General features: G+C 37.1%; 1 protein-coding gene across 3 annotated transcripts in view; it reads right to left on the minus strand.

Moving 5' to 3' along the window:
• Positions 1-210: 210 nt before the first annotated feature.
• rlf (rearranged L-myc fusion) overlaps positions 211-14,440 on the minus strand; it is a 28,418-nt gene continuing 14,188 nt past the window's right edge. For 2 of the 3 annotated variants that reach the window (XM_031895630.1, NM_001129914.2), the window contains 5 exon segments: positions 14,001-14,136; positions 10,952-11,154; positions 7,912-8,048; positions 6,412-6,553; positions 211-5,126 (listed from right to left, as the gene is read on the minus strand). In XM_031895630.1, the coding sequence (XP_031751490.1) occupies positions 852-5,126; positions 6,412-6,553; positions 7,912-8,048; positions 10,952-11,154; positions 14,001-14,136 (4,893 nt within the window). In that variant the 3' untranslated portion in view covers positions 211-851. 3 annotated transcript variants of the gene reach the window in all.

Below are 14,440 nucleotides of genomic sequence, written 5' to 3' on the forward strand. Positions count from 1 at the left end.
TCCTGCTTTTGTTTTAAAATCTGCACATCTGCATGTTTTGCCTTCAGTGACTACAGTTACATTATTAAAACAATGACAAAGTAAGCAGAATATAGTTCTTGCCTTTCATAAGCTACACATACATTTTTAAATGCTTAGAACAAAATGATCCTGCCTTGCATAAATTTGAGCAAATATGCTGGTTTTACTGTTTCAACTTTTGCAACCCAATTTATAGAAAATAAATTTATTAAACTCAGTCTGCATACATCACAACATTTTCACTTAGGCTAAATCAAAGCATTTTCAACATATAAAAAAAAATATTAGGTAAAAACAGACATGCTAAACCTACACTTAGTGCAGAAAATTTAGCCCATTCTATACAGCTTTGATGGATTGTTTTAAAGAAAGTTCAAATTATGGCAAACATTAAAAAAAAAATCCTATATTACAGCAAACAAAAATATATTTGGAATGCACCATCATAACAGGTGAAAGTTCGCAATTTATTGAAACACAACTCAAAAAAATATATAAGAGGTCATACTGTACAATATATTACAGAAAGCACACAAGTGCATATTTCATTCAAGTATGAAAAACTTGTATTATTCAAATCCCAGGACAATCATGCACATGTATTTCCAAAGGAAGCCCAATTATATTGATGTCCTAGCACCAAATAAAATGTTTTCATCTGGGAAGATAAACAAATGTATATTTGTGAACACAGATAAAATACATTCAGGAAATGATACATCTAATTGCACAAAATTGCTATAATACAAGTCTTTTTTTCACCAATAATCCTTCTGTGCATTTCAGATGGATTCCTCAAATTAATACTGGCACACTTTTTGGTTTAGTTCTCATGAAATCCCCACACACAGTTCATCAGTTTTTTTACTTGAGAACAAGTCTATGAGGGGGATATTAAATTTTGATCGCTCCAGAACAACAACGGGTCGTTGGTAATGGAGTTGTTTTAAAGCAAGATCTCCACGTTCTGTTAATGCTTTGTCCAATATGGTCCTTAGAGTTTGTAAGGTAGGTATTGATGTTGCAGTCTGTACATTACTGGACAACAAAGGCTGGAATCCTGGTAGATCATCATGTCCTAAGCGCTTGCCTTGGGATAAGCATACCTTATGGTGATTTCTACTAGTTTCTCTAAAAGAGAGTTTTTTAGTTTGGAAAGAATTCTGCAATTTGCAGTGCTGTTGCGGTTTCCATTCTGTATCCTCTAACTTATCATCATCATCCGAATCCCTAGTTTCTTGTAAAAATTTCAGAAATGATGATTCAAATCCATTTGGCTTAAAGCTTGCCTTTAAATTTGATGTTAACTGTATTTCACTGTCCACATTTTGGGATTTTAATGAGTCTGCATCCACAGAATTGTGTGGTCCATTGTTACCCACGTCACATGTTTGAAAATTAGCAAAAGAGGGCATTACCTTAGCACCAGAACTGATGCATTCTTTAAGAGATGAATGTATACCAGATTGCCTTAAACAACCATGCAACATTTTAGCTTGATTTAGAGAGTCTCTCTCATCTGAACTAGACAAGTCTGACTTATTAATCTGAACCCCCTCTTCTCCATCACTTTGATCAAATTTACTGTGGATATCACCATGTAAATGTAATTTAGGTATTTTATGTTCTTTAATTGAATCGTGCCTCTCTGGACTATGAGCTTCAGTTGAAAAGTTTTGTTCTGTTTTACAGTGTGGGAAGTTCTTGACACAGTATACAAGTCCTGCAGTATTATCGGTAACATAATTCGCTGACAGGTTATGTGTTAGCTTGTAATGCCGAATTATACTACTTTCTAATTTTACAACTGAAGAACAACCATGGATCATGCATGGGAACTGAGTGATATCAACATTCTGCGCACACATTTGTAAGGCTTCTTCTCTTGATTTTAATTCAGCCGACTCCCTTTTGTCTTCCTTTTTTCTCACTCTCCGTTTTTTTCTATTATACATCAAATTACTTCCGTGCCTTGATGCAATATATTTTCCCTGCATTTCATCTTGTTCCAGTTTTAGTCTTCTTTTTCTCCGTCCTTCATACAGTCTATATCTCCTGTGACGGGATAAAATGTGTCGAGTGTAGCTTGCGTGATCTGAAAAAACTGCAGTGCAGCCTTCTGCATCGCAATAAATTTCAGACTCATCAGTTTCTGTTTCATCACTGGATTTCTCTTCATCCGTTTGGGGTTTAGAGCTGTTCTCTGCATATGTGTCATCAAGTTCTTTTTCTTCATTTTCATGGTTGTGAAATTCTGTGTAGTGCTTGGAAAGTGCTTTTGCACAAATGAAACTTTTTCTACATGCCTTATATTTACAAGTATATATTCGTCTACATTTGCCATACTCCCTTCTAGTATCGACTTTATCTCTTTCTAGACATAAAGATTCTTTGTTATATTGATGGACCAGTTGGTAGTGACGAACTAAGCTTTTCTGGGATGTAAAAGAGGCATTACAGGTATTATGGATACAGTGAAATGGTTTGTGGTATTTATTCAATATATAACACAATTTTCCTTGGGCCACAACACGTCTTCTACCTCTCCCTTCCCCACCTTTAAAATTGTCTGAATGACTTCCAGATGTGCCATTTTCATTTCCAGCATCTGTTTCATCAGACAACGAATCAGTGAAGGTTTCATTATTAAAATCTTGGATGAGAGATTTACTGTCATGAGTCGATGTGTTGGCTTCATTTGCTTGGAACTGAATATAATTGTTATGCCTCTCATTAATATGAGTTTGAATATTTTCCAGCTTTCTTCTGCCTCTTCGGCAGGTGGCTCTCTCTTTTGATAGGTGATGTACTTTTTTGTAATGAATTCGAAGGAGCGTTCTCCTTGAAAATGCTGTTTGGCAGATATGGCATTGAAATGGAGTATATTTATTTTGAAATATTTGCAACTTAAGAGTTCTTTCCCTTGTGTAATGATGTTTTTTTACATAATGCACTAAAAGAGCATCTTTCGTGGCAAAAGCAAATTTGCATCCTTTAAGTTCACAAAGGTATGGTTTACTAGCTAGCTGAGTGAGATATTGACTGTGCACTTTTTCTTGTTTCAGTGGAAGAGAGTTTTTAGGAACAGCACAATCAATAGATGAGCTGGCATTTGCTTCAGAATCTTGGGCACCAGAGGTGGTTATACATGAATTAGAGTTCTTTAAGTTTAAATGCTTCAGACTTGTCAGAAGTTCATTTATGGTGTTCTCACATGTTGATCTATGGCATACAGAGGATAAATGTGTCTCACCACAATCTTCTGCAGAACCTGTTTTGTCTGAGCTTGGTACACACTTGTTTACACAGTTTAACTGTTCGGTATTAGGCAATAAAGGAGTTTTTGGTGTGTCCTCTCCAGCAGACTCATTGTGTTTTTTGTCTGTGATATTAACTGTATTATGCCCAGCTAAGCTCTGTGAAAACTGAAGAGGGTTAATCCTTTGGAGACTGACTTTAACTGTATTTGCTATTTTGCAAGTGCAGTGCAAGCCTCCTGCATTTTTTAAACAGTCTGTTAATGTGTGTAAATGTTCACATGGATTATGAGATGAAGCATTGAAATGTATTTGTTTACAACTAACATCTCCAGGCTCTGTTGGAATCTTCTTTTCAGGTACTATATTTGTATCCTGGAGCATGGGGCTATTGCCACAAAGTTTGTCCAAATTACTGAGTGTGTAAGCTTGATTATTAAGGGAAGAAAGGTGTTGGTTTTCTTGCTTGCAGGTTATTTCATTAATTACATCTTTACCATTATTAGAACTTATTGTGTGCGTTACAATGTGTTCTAGGTGCTCAGTTCTAGAATAATAGAACTTTTTGCAACCTGAAAAACTGCATACATATGAAGCATCTCTAAAATGTTGAGCTTCATGGTGATAAAGGAGACCCAGGTCACCAAAAACTAAGCTGCAGCCTTCTAATTCACACTTGTATTGGGGGTCAGGGTGTGACTGTTTGTGAATGAGAAGTTCATTAATAGTATTAAATCTTGCACTGCAGTCTATTGAAGCACATAAGAAAGGCTGTGATGCTAAATGAATTCTCATGTGCTGCTTTAAATGGAAACCAGTAATAAAATGTCTTCTGCAAAAGGCACATTTCTCTCTCAAGTTTTTCATATCCAAATAGTGTTTTGCATTATCATCACTATTGTGATGCTCAGCTTTAAGATGTATGCTTAAGTACTTAAATTGCTTGAACACTCTAGAACAACCAGTGCCTGGGCATGGGTAAACATCTCTGTCTTGAAGTTGTTTATCTTGTATTGTTTTAAATGAAATGTAACCCATAGTATCACATGCATCTTCAGCAGACTCCATATCGGGTTTCAGTTCCTGCATTTTGTCCTTCCTTGGTCGATGTCGCATGGGCATTTTCATATGGTCCATTACATGAGGTACAAAAATATCCTTCTTCTTGAACTTCTTAATACAAACAGGACAAGTGTATATGCCATCAGCAAAGTGCATCTTAGAATGATGGAGAATTCTGGCCTCAATTACTTCTCTGTTGCAGATTAAGCAGTAAAATTTATATTGAAGCCACCTTTTATACCTTTCAGATGATCCAACTGGCTTTTTCACTTTGGTAGTTTCAAGTTCATTAGGAACATATTCTGGAGATGCTTGTGCTTTTTCAATGTAGTCCTCATAGCTACCTAATGAAGGGTTTAAAACATCTGCCTCATTAACTAAAGGATTATCAAAATTCTCTTCCTCCTGATCAGATTCTTCTTTCCCTAGAAGTTTTAGACAATGCCGCTTTAATGTTTTCCAGTCCCAGAACTCAGGATCAAACATCCAGTGACTCTTTAAAGCGAGCAAAAGTTCACAGCGTAGGGAGTTTGAAATAACACTTGATTCTTCATCATTTTTTTGATCAGGCTGCTGAAATAGCTCCTCCAATATATTTAGACTATCAAAAGTTGGCTCAAATAAAAATTCTGTGAGTTGGCAGGCTCGTCTCACCTCCAAATCTTGTGGTAAGAGGCAAGCTATTGTTTTGCAAACAGAAGTCTTTGTTGCATCAGTGTCATTTGAAGGAATCTGAAGGGCTCTTATGCATAACACTATTGAAACCGGAACACCGTCATCTCCAGCCTAGAAGAGAATCAAAATCTAGTTTACAATCAGACATTTATAGCAAACATTAGTTGTTCATTAATAACAAACATCAGATGCTTCTAAAACTAACAGTACAACTTATTCCTGGAAAATAAAAATTTGTCCATGTGAGGAGTTTTTGGGGATTTGTCTCAGGCTGCCTAAAAAGCCTGATGCTCAAGCGCACCTTGTGACATTACCCTAAGGCTGCATTTATAGGCACATTCTTTGCTGCAGTCCCAAGACTGAACAGTAGGGCAAATGGTCTATTCCTTAAACAAAAATATATTAAATTAACTTTATGAACAATTCCTCTAGCTGATAACTCACAGTGATATCACGGTCTAACAAAATGGAAGCCAAAAGTAAATGTTAAATAGAATTTAAATCTGAGGTTAACCACGGCCGACAAATCTCCCTGTGGGAAATTAGCCTTACATGACTGATAAAAATGCTCTAATTCATAGAGTTTGGCATGGGCTGATAAATGGTGACAGAAAATAAGGAGGACTTTGAAAGAGAAGTTATATATGTAGTGTTAACAGCAGGGCACATCAATGCTTAATAAAAGATGCAGATCCTCCCTAAAAGGATGCTGGATTTAATGTGTAAAACTGCTCTTCGAGCTGCTTCCAGCTCTACTTCAGCTCTCTTACTGTACATCAGCCAAGGCGGCATTAGCATATATGATTTTCAGTTTAGTATATTGAAAGATTATCTAGTTCACAAGTTATGTAGTCATGCTTGCTATTTCATTCTGATGTGCCTTTTAAAATTTTTCAAAATCCTTTTATCTGGCCATAATTATAAGATGATCAGTACAGTCTTAACTTAGCACAGTTGATTTATAAACACAGGTGCTAAATTGTAGTTGCTAGTACCTGCTATGTAAAGGTGGGCATACATGGGCAGATATCTGTTTATGTTGTCTGTTTATGAGCACACACAATGGACCTACCCAATCGTTATCTGGCCTAAAATTGGGCAGATCTCCGTGAGGAAGATTTGATTTTCCATCAGATCAGGGACCACATCTATTTGTTAATGCGGTCCTCAATCCGATGACACCTATACCTGTCGTCATAATTTCATCGTTTGGCCCGGCACCTATACCTGTCGTCATAATTTCATAGTTTGGCCCCAAAGCCAAATCTAATTAGCCTGATATCACCCACCGTTTGTTTGGCGACCTCTCCTAAATGAGCAGATCTTACTGTGTATGGCTACCTTTACACCTATGCTGTTAAATCAACTCCAAGATCTCATAAAACATTTTACATACCTCTGCATGCACAACTCTGATAAGGAAAAAAAGATGTTGTTGTGTTTTAGCAATGACTCCAAACTGCCTGCATCTTTCAAGAAATGTGTTTAAACATGGATCGATCCTTCTCTGCAGCTTGCTCCAAAATAGAGTCAACTCCCTGCAAAACAATGTAGTCTGTTCTAAAAATGTAATAACCATTCATTGCATCTCTTTCAACTCTTTGAATTTTTTTTTCTTTTTCAAACATGTTAAAGGACATGTAAAGCTTACATTTACCTACAATGTATATCAGTTGGACACGTCTCCCCCATCCAAATGGCATCATTTGTACTGCATATATCCCCTTCTCTTGCCAGCACTGTCACATTTTCCTAAAGCAAATAGCAGCTTTCACCCGGTGGCCATTTTTCCTCTGATACATAATCAGTTACATTTAAATCTGCAAACAGCATACACACACACACACACACACACACACACACACACACACCCTTATTCAGCATACATTTCATCAAGAATACAGGCTGACACAGGCAGAACTGTCTCTGATAAAAGTTCTGCTTTGTTTGAGCTGAGCTAAGAGAGGAGGTTAGGAGAAACCAGCAATGCCATCTCTTCACTGGCTGCTAGACTGGGGGGGCGTGTTTAGTAATCTGAGCTTAGAACAACTGAGCATGCCCACAAACCAACAGCCAAAGCAAATTCCTGAGGGAGGGGGCCAAGTGGATTAGAGGAGGAGAAGGAAATCTAAGTGATAAGGGGGACACTGCAGCCTTACTATTAACCTTTGGACAACCAGTGTGGCAGATATTGAAAGATTTCAAAGAAGCTGTTCAGTGATTAAATTTTTGTGAGTGGGGTTTACATGTCCTTTAATGTTTTACAGTTTAACTAAATATCAATGTTCCCTCTAAGCTTTGCCCTTCAGCACATGTTATGACATTGGCACACATACAGTCTTGGAGTGCACAGAAAATCCTGAATGCACACAATATAATTTAGTATTGCATAGACTTTTACACTTCTACTATGCACTTTTAAAAGTTTCTGTGCACAAAGATTATTTTTTGCACGTAAGGACTACAAGTAATTGTCTTAAATTCTACTGCTAAAATTAAAAAAAGGTGCCGAGTCAGAAATGAGGCACCCTATTTCAGGGCAATACCAAATCACTTTGGTCACCTCAGGACACACTGTCTATGAAAAGTACCAACCCCACCGCCCTTGAGAGTTTGTTTTATTGTCAAAACACATGAAATCACAGTCGATGAAATTTTGTCACAAAAATTTGTCACAAATCACTTTGGTGAGATCTTTTCTGTTGATCAGTTAAAAAAAAAAAAAAGATCCACTGTAATTGAGAATTCTATGCAAACTTCCATGGGGTGGAGACTTATGGGCACTGAAACTAAAGATTAGGCACCCATAGAAATGGAGTGAGAAGCTTTTATTTACTGATAAAATTAGTAATTTTAATAAAATAAAAAAAACTGATAAAAACTGAAACACACCTACCAGGAGCAAGAAGTGATTTCATTCTGCAGTTGCTGGGTGAGATAAGTAGTGCAGAGAATAAATGCTGTATTATCTTGTCCTTCAGATTCCAGATTACATATTGTATCTAATATTTCCTTTCCATCCATCTTTGAAATCTGAAAATAAAATTAATAAAATCAGCTTACTAAAGATACTAACAATTTTAATGCTATCCTAATGATAAACGTTATTTTAAAAAATGTATTTAGTTTGTGTGCATAGTATAATGATGTGGAAATACCGCAGATATCGAGGATAGTATATTTGTACAGGTATGGGATCCATTATCCAGAAACTTGCTATCCACAAGCACAATCATGAGAAAGCGTTCTCCCATAGACCCTATATATACAATATGTAATCAAATAGTACCTTGTATTTGCCCCCAACTAATAATTAACTCTTATTGGAGGCAAAACAATGCTATTGGGTTTATTGAATGTTTCAATTATTTCTTAGTAGAGGTTAAGGTATGGAGATCCAAATTCGAAAAGGACTCATATCCCGAAAACTCCAGGTCCCGAGCATTCTGGGTAATAGGTCCCACACCTGTACTGAGTAAGCTCACATGTCTGACATACATAAAAGGGATTTTTCACATTTAAATTAACTTTTAGTATGATGTAGACAATGATTTTCTGAAACATATTGCAATTGTTTTTCATTTTTTATGGTGTTTCAGTTATTTAGGAGTTGTACACTATCAGTCATTATCATTATCAGGGTCTTGTTTACCTTAGCAACAAGGCAGAGGATTGAATGGGAGGCTGGAATAGAAATAGGAGAGGGAATACATAAAATGATAGAAATAAAACGTAAATAAGAATAAAAATTGTTAGCTCACAGAGAAATTGTTTTTTGGCTGCGGGGGTCAGTGACCCCCTATTTGAAAGCTGGAAATAAGATGAAGGCCATAATTCAAAAACTATAAAAAAAAAAAAAAAACACCAATTGCAAAGTTGCTAGGAATAGGACATTCCATAACATACTAAAAGTTAACTTAAATCTGATCCACCCCTGTAATAAATGAACGCTTTGTAAAGCAGATGAGCGTGGTCTGTCATTTTTCCCTAAAAAATATGGCCACTGGAGGGTGTTTCTATAGACTTAAGGATAAGGCTACATATCAGAGCAATCCTGTCTGTTTCCACTCATATGAAATATAAATATGCAGATAATGGGTCTCCCTGAGCTGAATGTCCTAAGCCAGTATGCTTTAGTGACACAAACATTAAGTAAATGCTTGTGTGTACACAGCTTATAGGCTCAAAATTAATATTTGCTAACATCATTGTGGAATCTCTAATAGTGGCACGTGGTTACAACAGCTACATTACAATGAAGTAAGCAATAGTAGGTTATTTCAACTGTATGGTGACATTCTACCCTTATGTCACTGGATCTAGACAAAAAAATAATCTAATATAACAATTCAAAGTATATCCCTGTTTCAAGTACAGGTATGGGATTTGTTATCTGGAAACCCATTATCCAGAACAAATTAAATTAAGGGAAGGCCATCTCTCTGAGGATTCTGGATAACTGGTCCCATACCTTCTGATACACAGTGACAGATTGGGCCCCTAGCACCCGCTAAAGAACTTTACATCTAAATGTTGTAAGAGTGGGGTCATTTAAGCGGTTAACTCACTTTCCCTTAAAGGGCCAGCATACTCCATTTTTAACATTAGTTCAGTTAATAGGGCTGGTGCCGAACACACTTTTTGCCTGTTGTTTTAATTAAGAGAGCAAAATCTAAAATTGAAAATAATGTCACATTCTACTTCCTGTGCAAACGAGCACATTTCAAACATATCACTAGTCCCCTAAAAAGTCCTTGTATAAACAAACCCCGTCCCTTTCTCCAACTGTTACTCATTGTTCATTTGTTAGGCGCTGACATAAGGTGCAACTTATTATATACTGAGCTTCACCGTGGACTGGTGGTTTGGACTGTGCTCATATGGACAGGAATGTAGAATTAATTTTTAAGATTTGAACATTAAATTAATTTAGACAAAAAGTATGCTCGTATGAACACATGCTGATCAACTGTCACAGATAAGGAGACACCCAGGCATGTAAAAGGAAGCAACCAAATGATTTTGCAACTACAGGTATGGGATCAGTTATCTGGAAACCCATTATCCAGAAAGGCTAACTAAGATATAATGAACCCGTATTGGAGGCAAAACAATCCTATTGGGTTTAATAAATGTTTAAATTTTTTTTAGCAGCCATAAGGTGGCCACACACGTGGCGATTTCCAATCTTTCGTGCGACCATCCGTTGCACGAAAGATCGTACAATCGGCCACTAAGCGTTCTGGGCTGAAACGGCAGATAAGGAGGTAGAAACAATAGGATTTCTACCTCCTTCTGCCGATTCAGCCCTGAAGGCAGATTTTGATCAGGCGCCTTCTATGGCGCCCTATCAAAATCTTTTAACTTGGCCGATCGGTGAGTCGACCGATATCAGCAGCCTCCTGCGATATCGGTCGACTCGCCATACACGCCCCGAATATCGTACGAAACGAGGTTTCATACGATATTATCGGTGTGTGTATGGCCAGCTTTAAGGTATGGAGATTCAAATTATGGAAACATCTCTTATCCGGAAACCCTCAGGTTCTGAGCATTCTGGATAATAGTTCCAATACCTGTACTAATTTGGTTGTTTTCAATAACATTAAAGTACACATTGAACTTTAACAATTAGTTGGTTGATGCTCTTTATGGTCCATACCAAATTATTTATAAAGCACCAGAGATCTTGCCATTTTTTAATAATCAAGGCTTACAGAATAAAAATATGGCCAAAGGGCCAAAGGGCTTACACTCATACACATGATACTTCCCATTTATATCAGAAGGGTAGCGGATGCAATTGTAATTGCTGCTACAAATAGCAACTATCAAATCTCACGCAGGCTGTTTTTTTGTTTTTTGCCACGTTTTATGTTTTAAGCTTTTTTCAAATGCTGCACACTTATTGTAAAACATCTTCAGTTTCACCTTACCTCTTTAAAAGCATCCTCGTTAGGTAACATAGTACACAGGCATGTGATAAATGACTGACGAAAAAAAAAATCATTCAGCAATTCAGCTGTGTCTGAACAAATCTTCGATAAGATCATTGCTTGCTGTATGCAGTTTGATTTCATTAAGTGCTTAATTCGCATCTGTAGAAAACAGGACCCCTCTTGTGAAATCCATTTCTGGACTGGTATAAAAAGAAAACTTTATTTTCAACTAAAAGCAAAAAATTTTTATTTTGCATTATACAATCACATATGCAGATATTCCCTAAACAATATGTAAAGTGTTTGTTTGTTTTTAATAGTACAGGGTGAATATTAAGGAGTTGTACACATTTTAAAAAATAAAAGGGAGAAAAAACAGGAAAAGTGTGGACCACACACTACAACTGAATGCAGAAATGCAGTCGACAAGATTTAGATCTGTGAGAAAACATAATACATCTGGAACTTGTAAACATGGGAGGGTGATTATTGAGACATATATGTATGGTTGAATATGAGGGAGAATTTAAGTGTTTTTTTGTGGATGGATAATTGTGCATGAGGTTTAAAAAATGGGAGGCTGTATACATGCACCAATACAATTAGGCTAAGCCTCTAAGAAACTACTAATGCAGGGGTAGGGAACCTATGGCTCGGGAGCCAGATGTGGCTATTTTGATGGCTGCATCCGGCTCGCTGCCACATCTTTAAGAAAAAATATAAGGGGGGCGTGGCCTGCGCTCGGTGGATAGAAGACGTGTTCTAAGCCTTAGAACATGTCTTCTATCCGCCGAGCGCAGGCCACACCCTCCTCTGCATCGCATCTGGCATACTTGGGACCCACCCTACCTTGCCCCGCAGCATCCGCGGGCAAACATATTGTATGGCTCTCACGGAATTACATTTTAAAATATGTGGTGTTTATGGCTCTCTCAGCCAAAAAGGTTCCCGACCCCTGTACTAATGTGTTAAATTGGAATTTGCTTGATTGCAATAAGAAATCTGCTTAAGTCAGCAATTACTGGGGGGGTGCCTAACATTTTGGAACCTCTCAGTGACTAACTTTCCTTCTCCTTTAAAAGCAATATTTTTAAGCTTAATGGTGATACCATTACTTATGCACTTATGCTAAAAATATTAAGACGCTACTAAAAAGTCTCCTCTCCCCAGTCCCAGACTGTACAGCAGTACAAGAATTTATTTTTGTTACAGCCACTTTTCGGTTTTCCTGTCTTTTGGCAGACAAGAAAAGGACAGCTGTTTAAACTTTGTACTTTTTATTTCTAAATTACGCAATTTACATAACAAATCATTCACTCTACCTTTTAAAATTGTATTCTTGAGCTTTCAGAAGGAGCCAGCGCTACACATTAGAACAGCTTTCAGATAACCTAAAGCTGGCCATACACGGGCTGATTCAAGCTGCCGATATCGGTCCATTAGACCGATTTGGCAGCTTATCGGTCCATGTAAGGGCACTAACGACACCTCGCCTGAAATTGTGCAGGTTTAAAAATTTAGTCGGATCAGTTGATGCGGTCCCCGAACCGATGGACACCTATACCAGTCGTTCTAATTAGATTGTTTGGCCCCAGGGATGGGGATATCGGGAGAAGATCACCAAGCGAGCGGATCTTAGCGTGTACGGCCACCTTAAGTCCCAAGCCACACTTGTATAACTTACTATTGAGTGCTATTCTGATATCTACTGGGAGATGCTATCTTACTGCCTTCCCATTGTTCTGCTGATCGGCTGCTGGGAGGGGGGTGATATCACTCTAACTTGCAGCCCAGCAGTAAAGTGTAACTGAAGTTTATCAGAGCACAGGTCACACGGCTGTGGCAACCTGGGAAATGAAGAATATGGCTAGCCTCATGTGAAATTTCAAAATTAAGAGAGAAGCTCTATTAACTGATGTGTTAATAGACATGTTTTCCCATGACAGTATTCCTTTAAGAATGTGGATTTTTGTGGAAGTATAATGTGCTAGAAAGGCTGAAGAGACAGTGTAAAATGGAGTATGAGAAAGTAAATTATTTAGTGCTAGAATGCAAAAGTTAGATCGAATGTAGACTTGTCAATTCAGGATGGCAAAAATAAGGGACATATATATTAAGGTTAATAGGCACATTACACTAAAATGCACCATGTATATTTGATTAACCACAAATACAATTCAGGCATGGGACCTGTAATCCAGAATGCTCAGGACTCGGAGTCTTCCGGAAAATGGGCCTATCAGTATTTGGATTTCCGTACCTTAAGTCTACTAAGAAAACAGTTAAGCAATAAATAGCCCCAACAGTATTGTTTAGCCTCCAATAAGAATTCATTGTGTCTTATTAAGGGATCAAGTACAAGGTACTGTTTTAATATTACAGAGAAAAAGGAAATCAATTTTAAAACATTGAATTATTTGATTAAAATTTTTATTAATTATTATTATTATTATTGATTTATGGGAGATGGCTAGAAATGCCATATTTTATATACTAAATGCACTGCACTAGCCAACCGTTTCAGAATATCTATAGTAGTAATGATATAGGTCTTTACAGTTGCCACAGGAGCTCCCCATTTTGGATTCTGTTAAAACTGTCTGGGACAGTGCACATGCTCAGTGTGCTCTGAGCAGCTGTTGAGAAGCTAAATGACAAAATAAGGCTGACCTGTCATATAAACTGATGTTACGTGGCTGAATATTAAATTCTGATGCTAATTGTGCTGGTTTCATAGCTGCCATGTAATGTGAATGAATTACTAATCAGCCTTAAATTGTGACATTTATATCCTATATATACAGAATATTGTGAGTCGGCCCATAAGCTCAGGTAACTGACAGCAGCACAGAACATGTGCAGTGAATCAGAAGAAAAGAACATGGGGAGCTACTGGGGGCATCTTCAGAGATACAGATCTTCCCTGCTAAAGGGCTGTGGTTGCCTTGGATTGGTACAGAAGCCCAAAACAATAATGTACAATATTTCTAGCCTAGGTCTTTAGTTAGGTTCTCCTTTAAGTAAAAATTAAAATAATGAGACTTACCTTCTTCAGGCTCAACAGGTTGTTGAGACAATATTTTAACTAGAACATGGTTTTTCCAAGCTCCTCCATTCTGGACCATATCAATCAATAACTGTAAATTGTTATTTCCAAATTCCACTAGTATGTTATGTGAATCCTGTTAGATAATAAATACATGTATTTTATTAAAAAAAAACAAAAAAACAAGTTAAGCTAAATAACTCACAGAATGCTTTACATTGCTCAATACCATACCATGAGGTTTTTTATCCACAGTTACATAGTTGATTACCTAGCAGACTCTAGTTTGACAACATGGAACCACACACACACACAATTGACATGACAAGGGAGTGAAGGTTTAATTTTTGCTTCAAATTAAACTTGAGTTGACAGAATGCTTTCTTTGTTTTAAAAATTCTTGTTTAAATTATTTTTATTATGTATATATTTATCTGTTG

The sequence above is a fragment of the Xenopus tropicalis genome, chromosome 2 (assembly GCF_000004195.4).
Source record: "Xenopus tropicalis strain Nigerian chromosome 2, UCB_Xtro_10.0, whole genome shotgun sequence".
Classification (NCBI taxonomy): Eukaryota; Metazoa; Chordata; class Amphibia; order Anura; family Pipidae; genus Xenopus; species Xenopus tropicalis.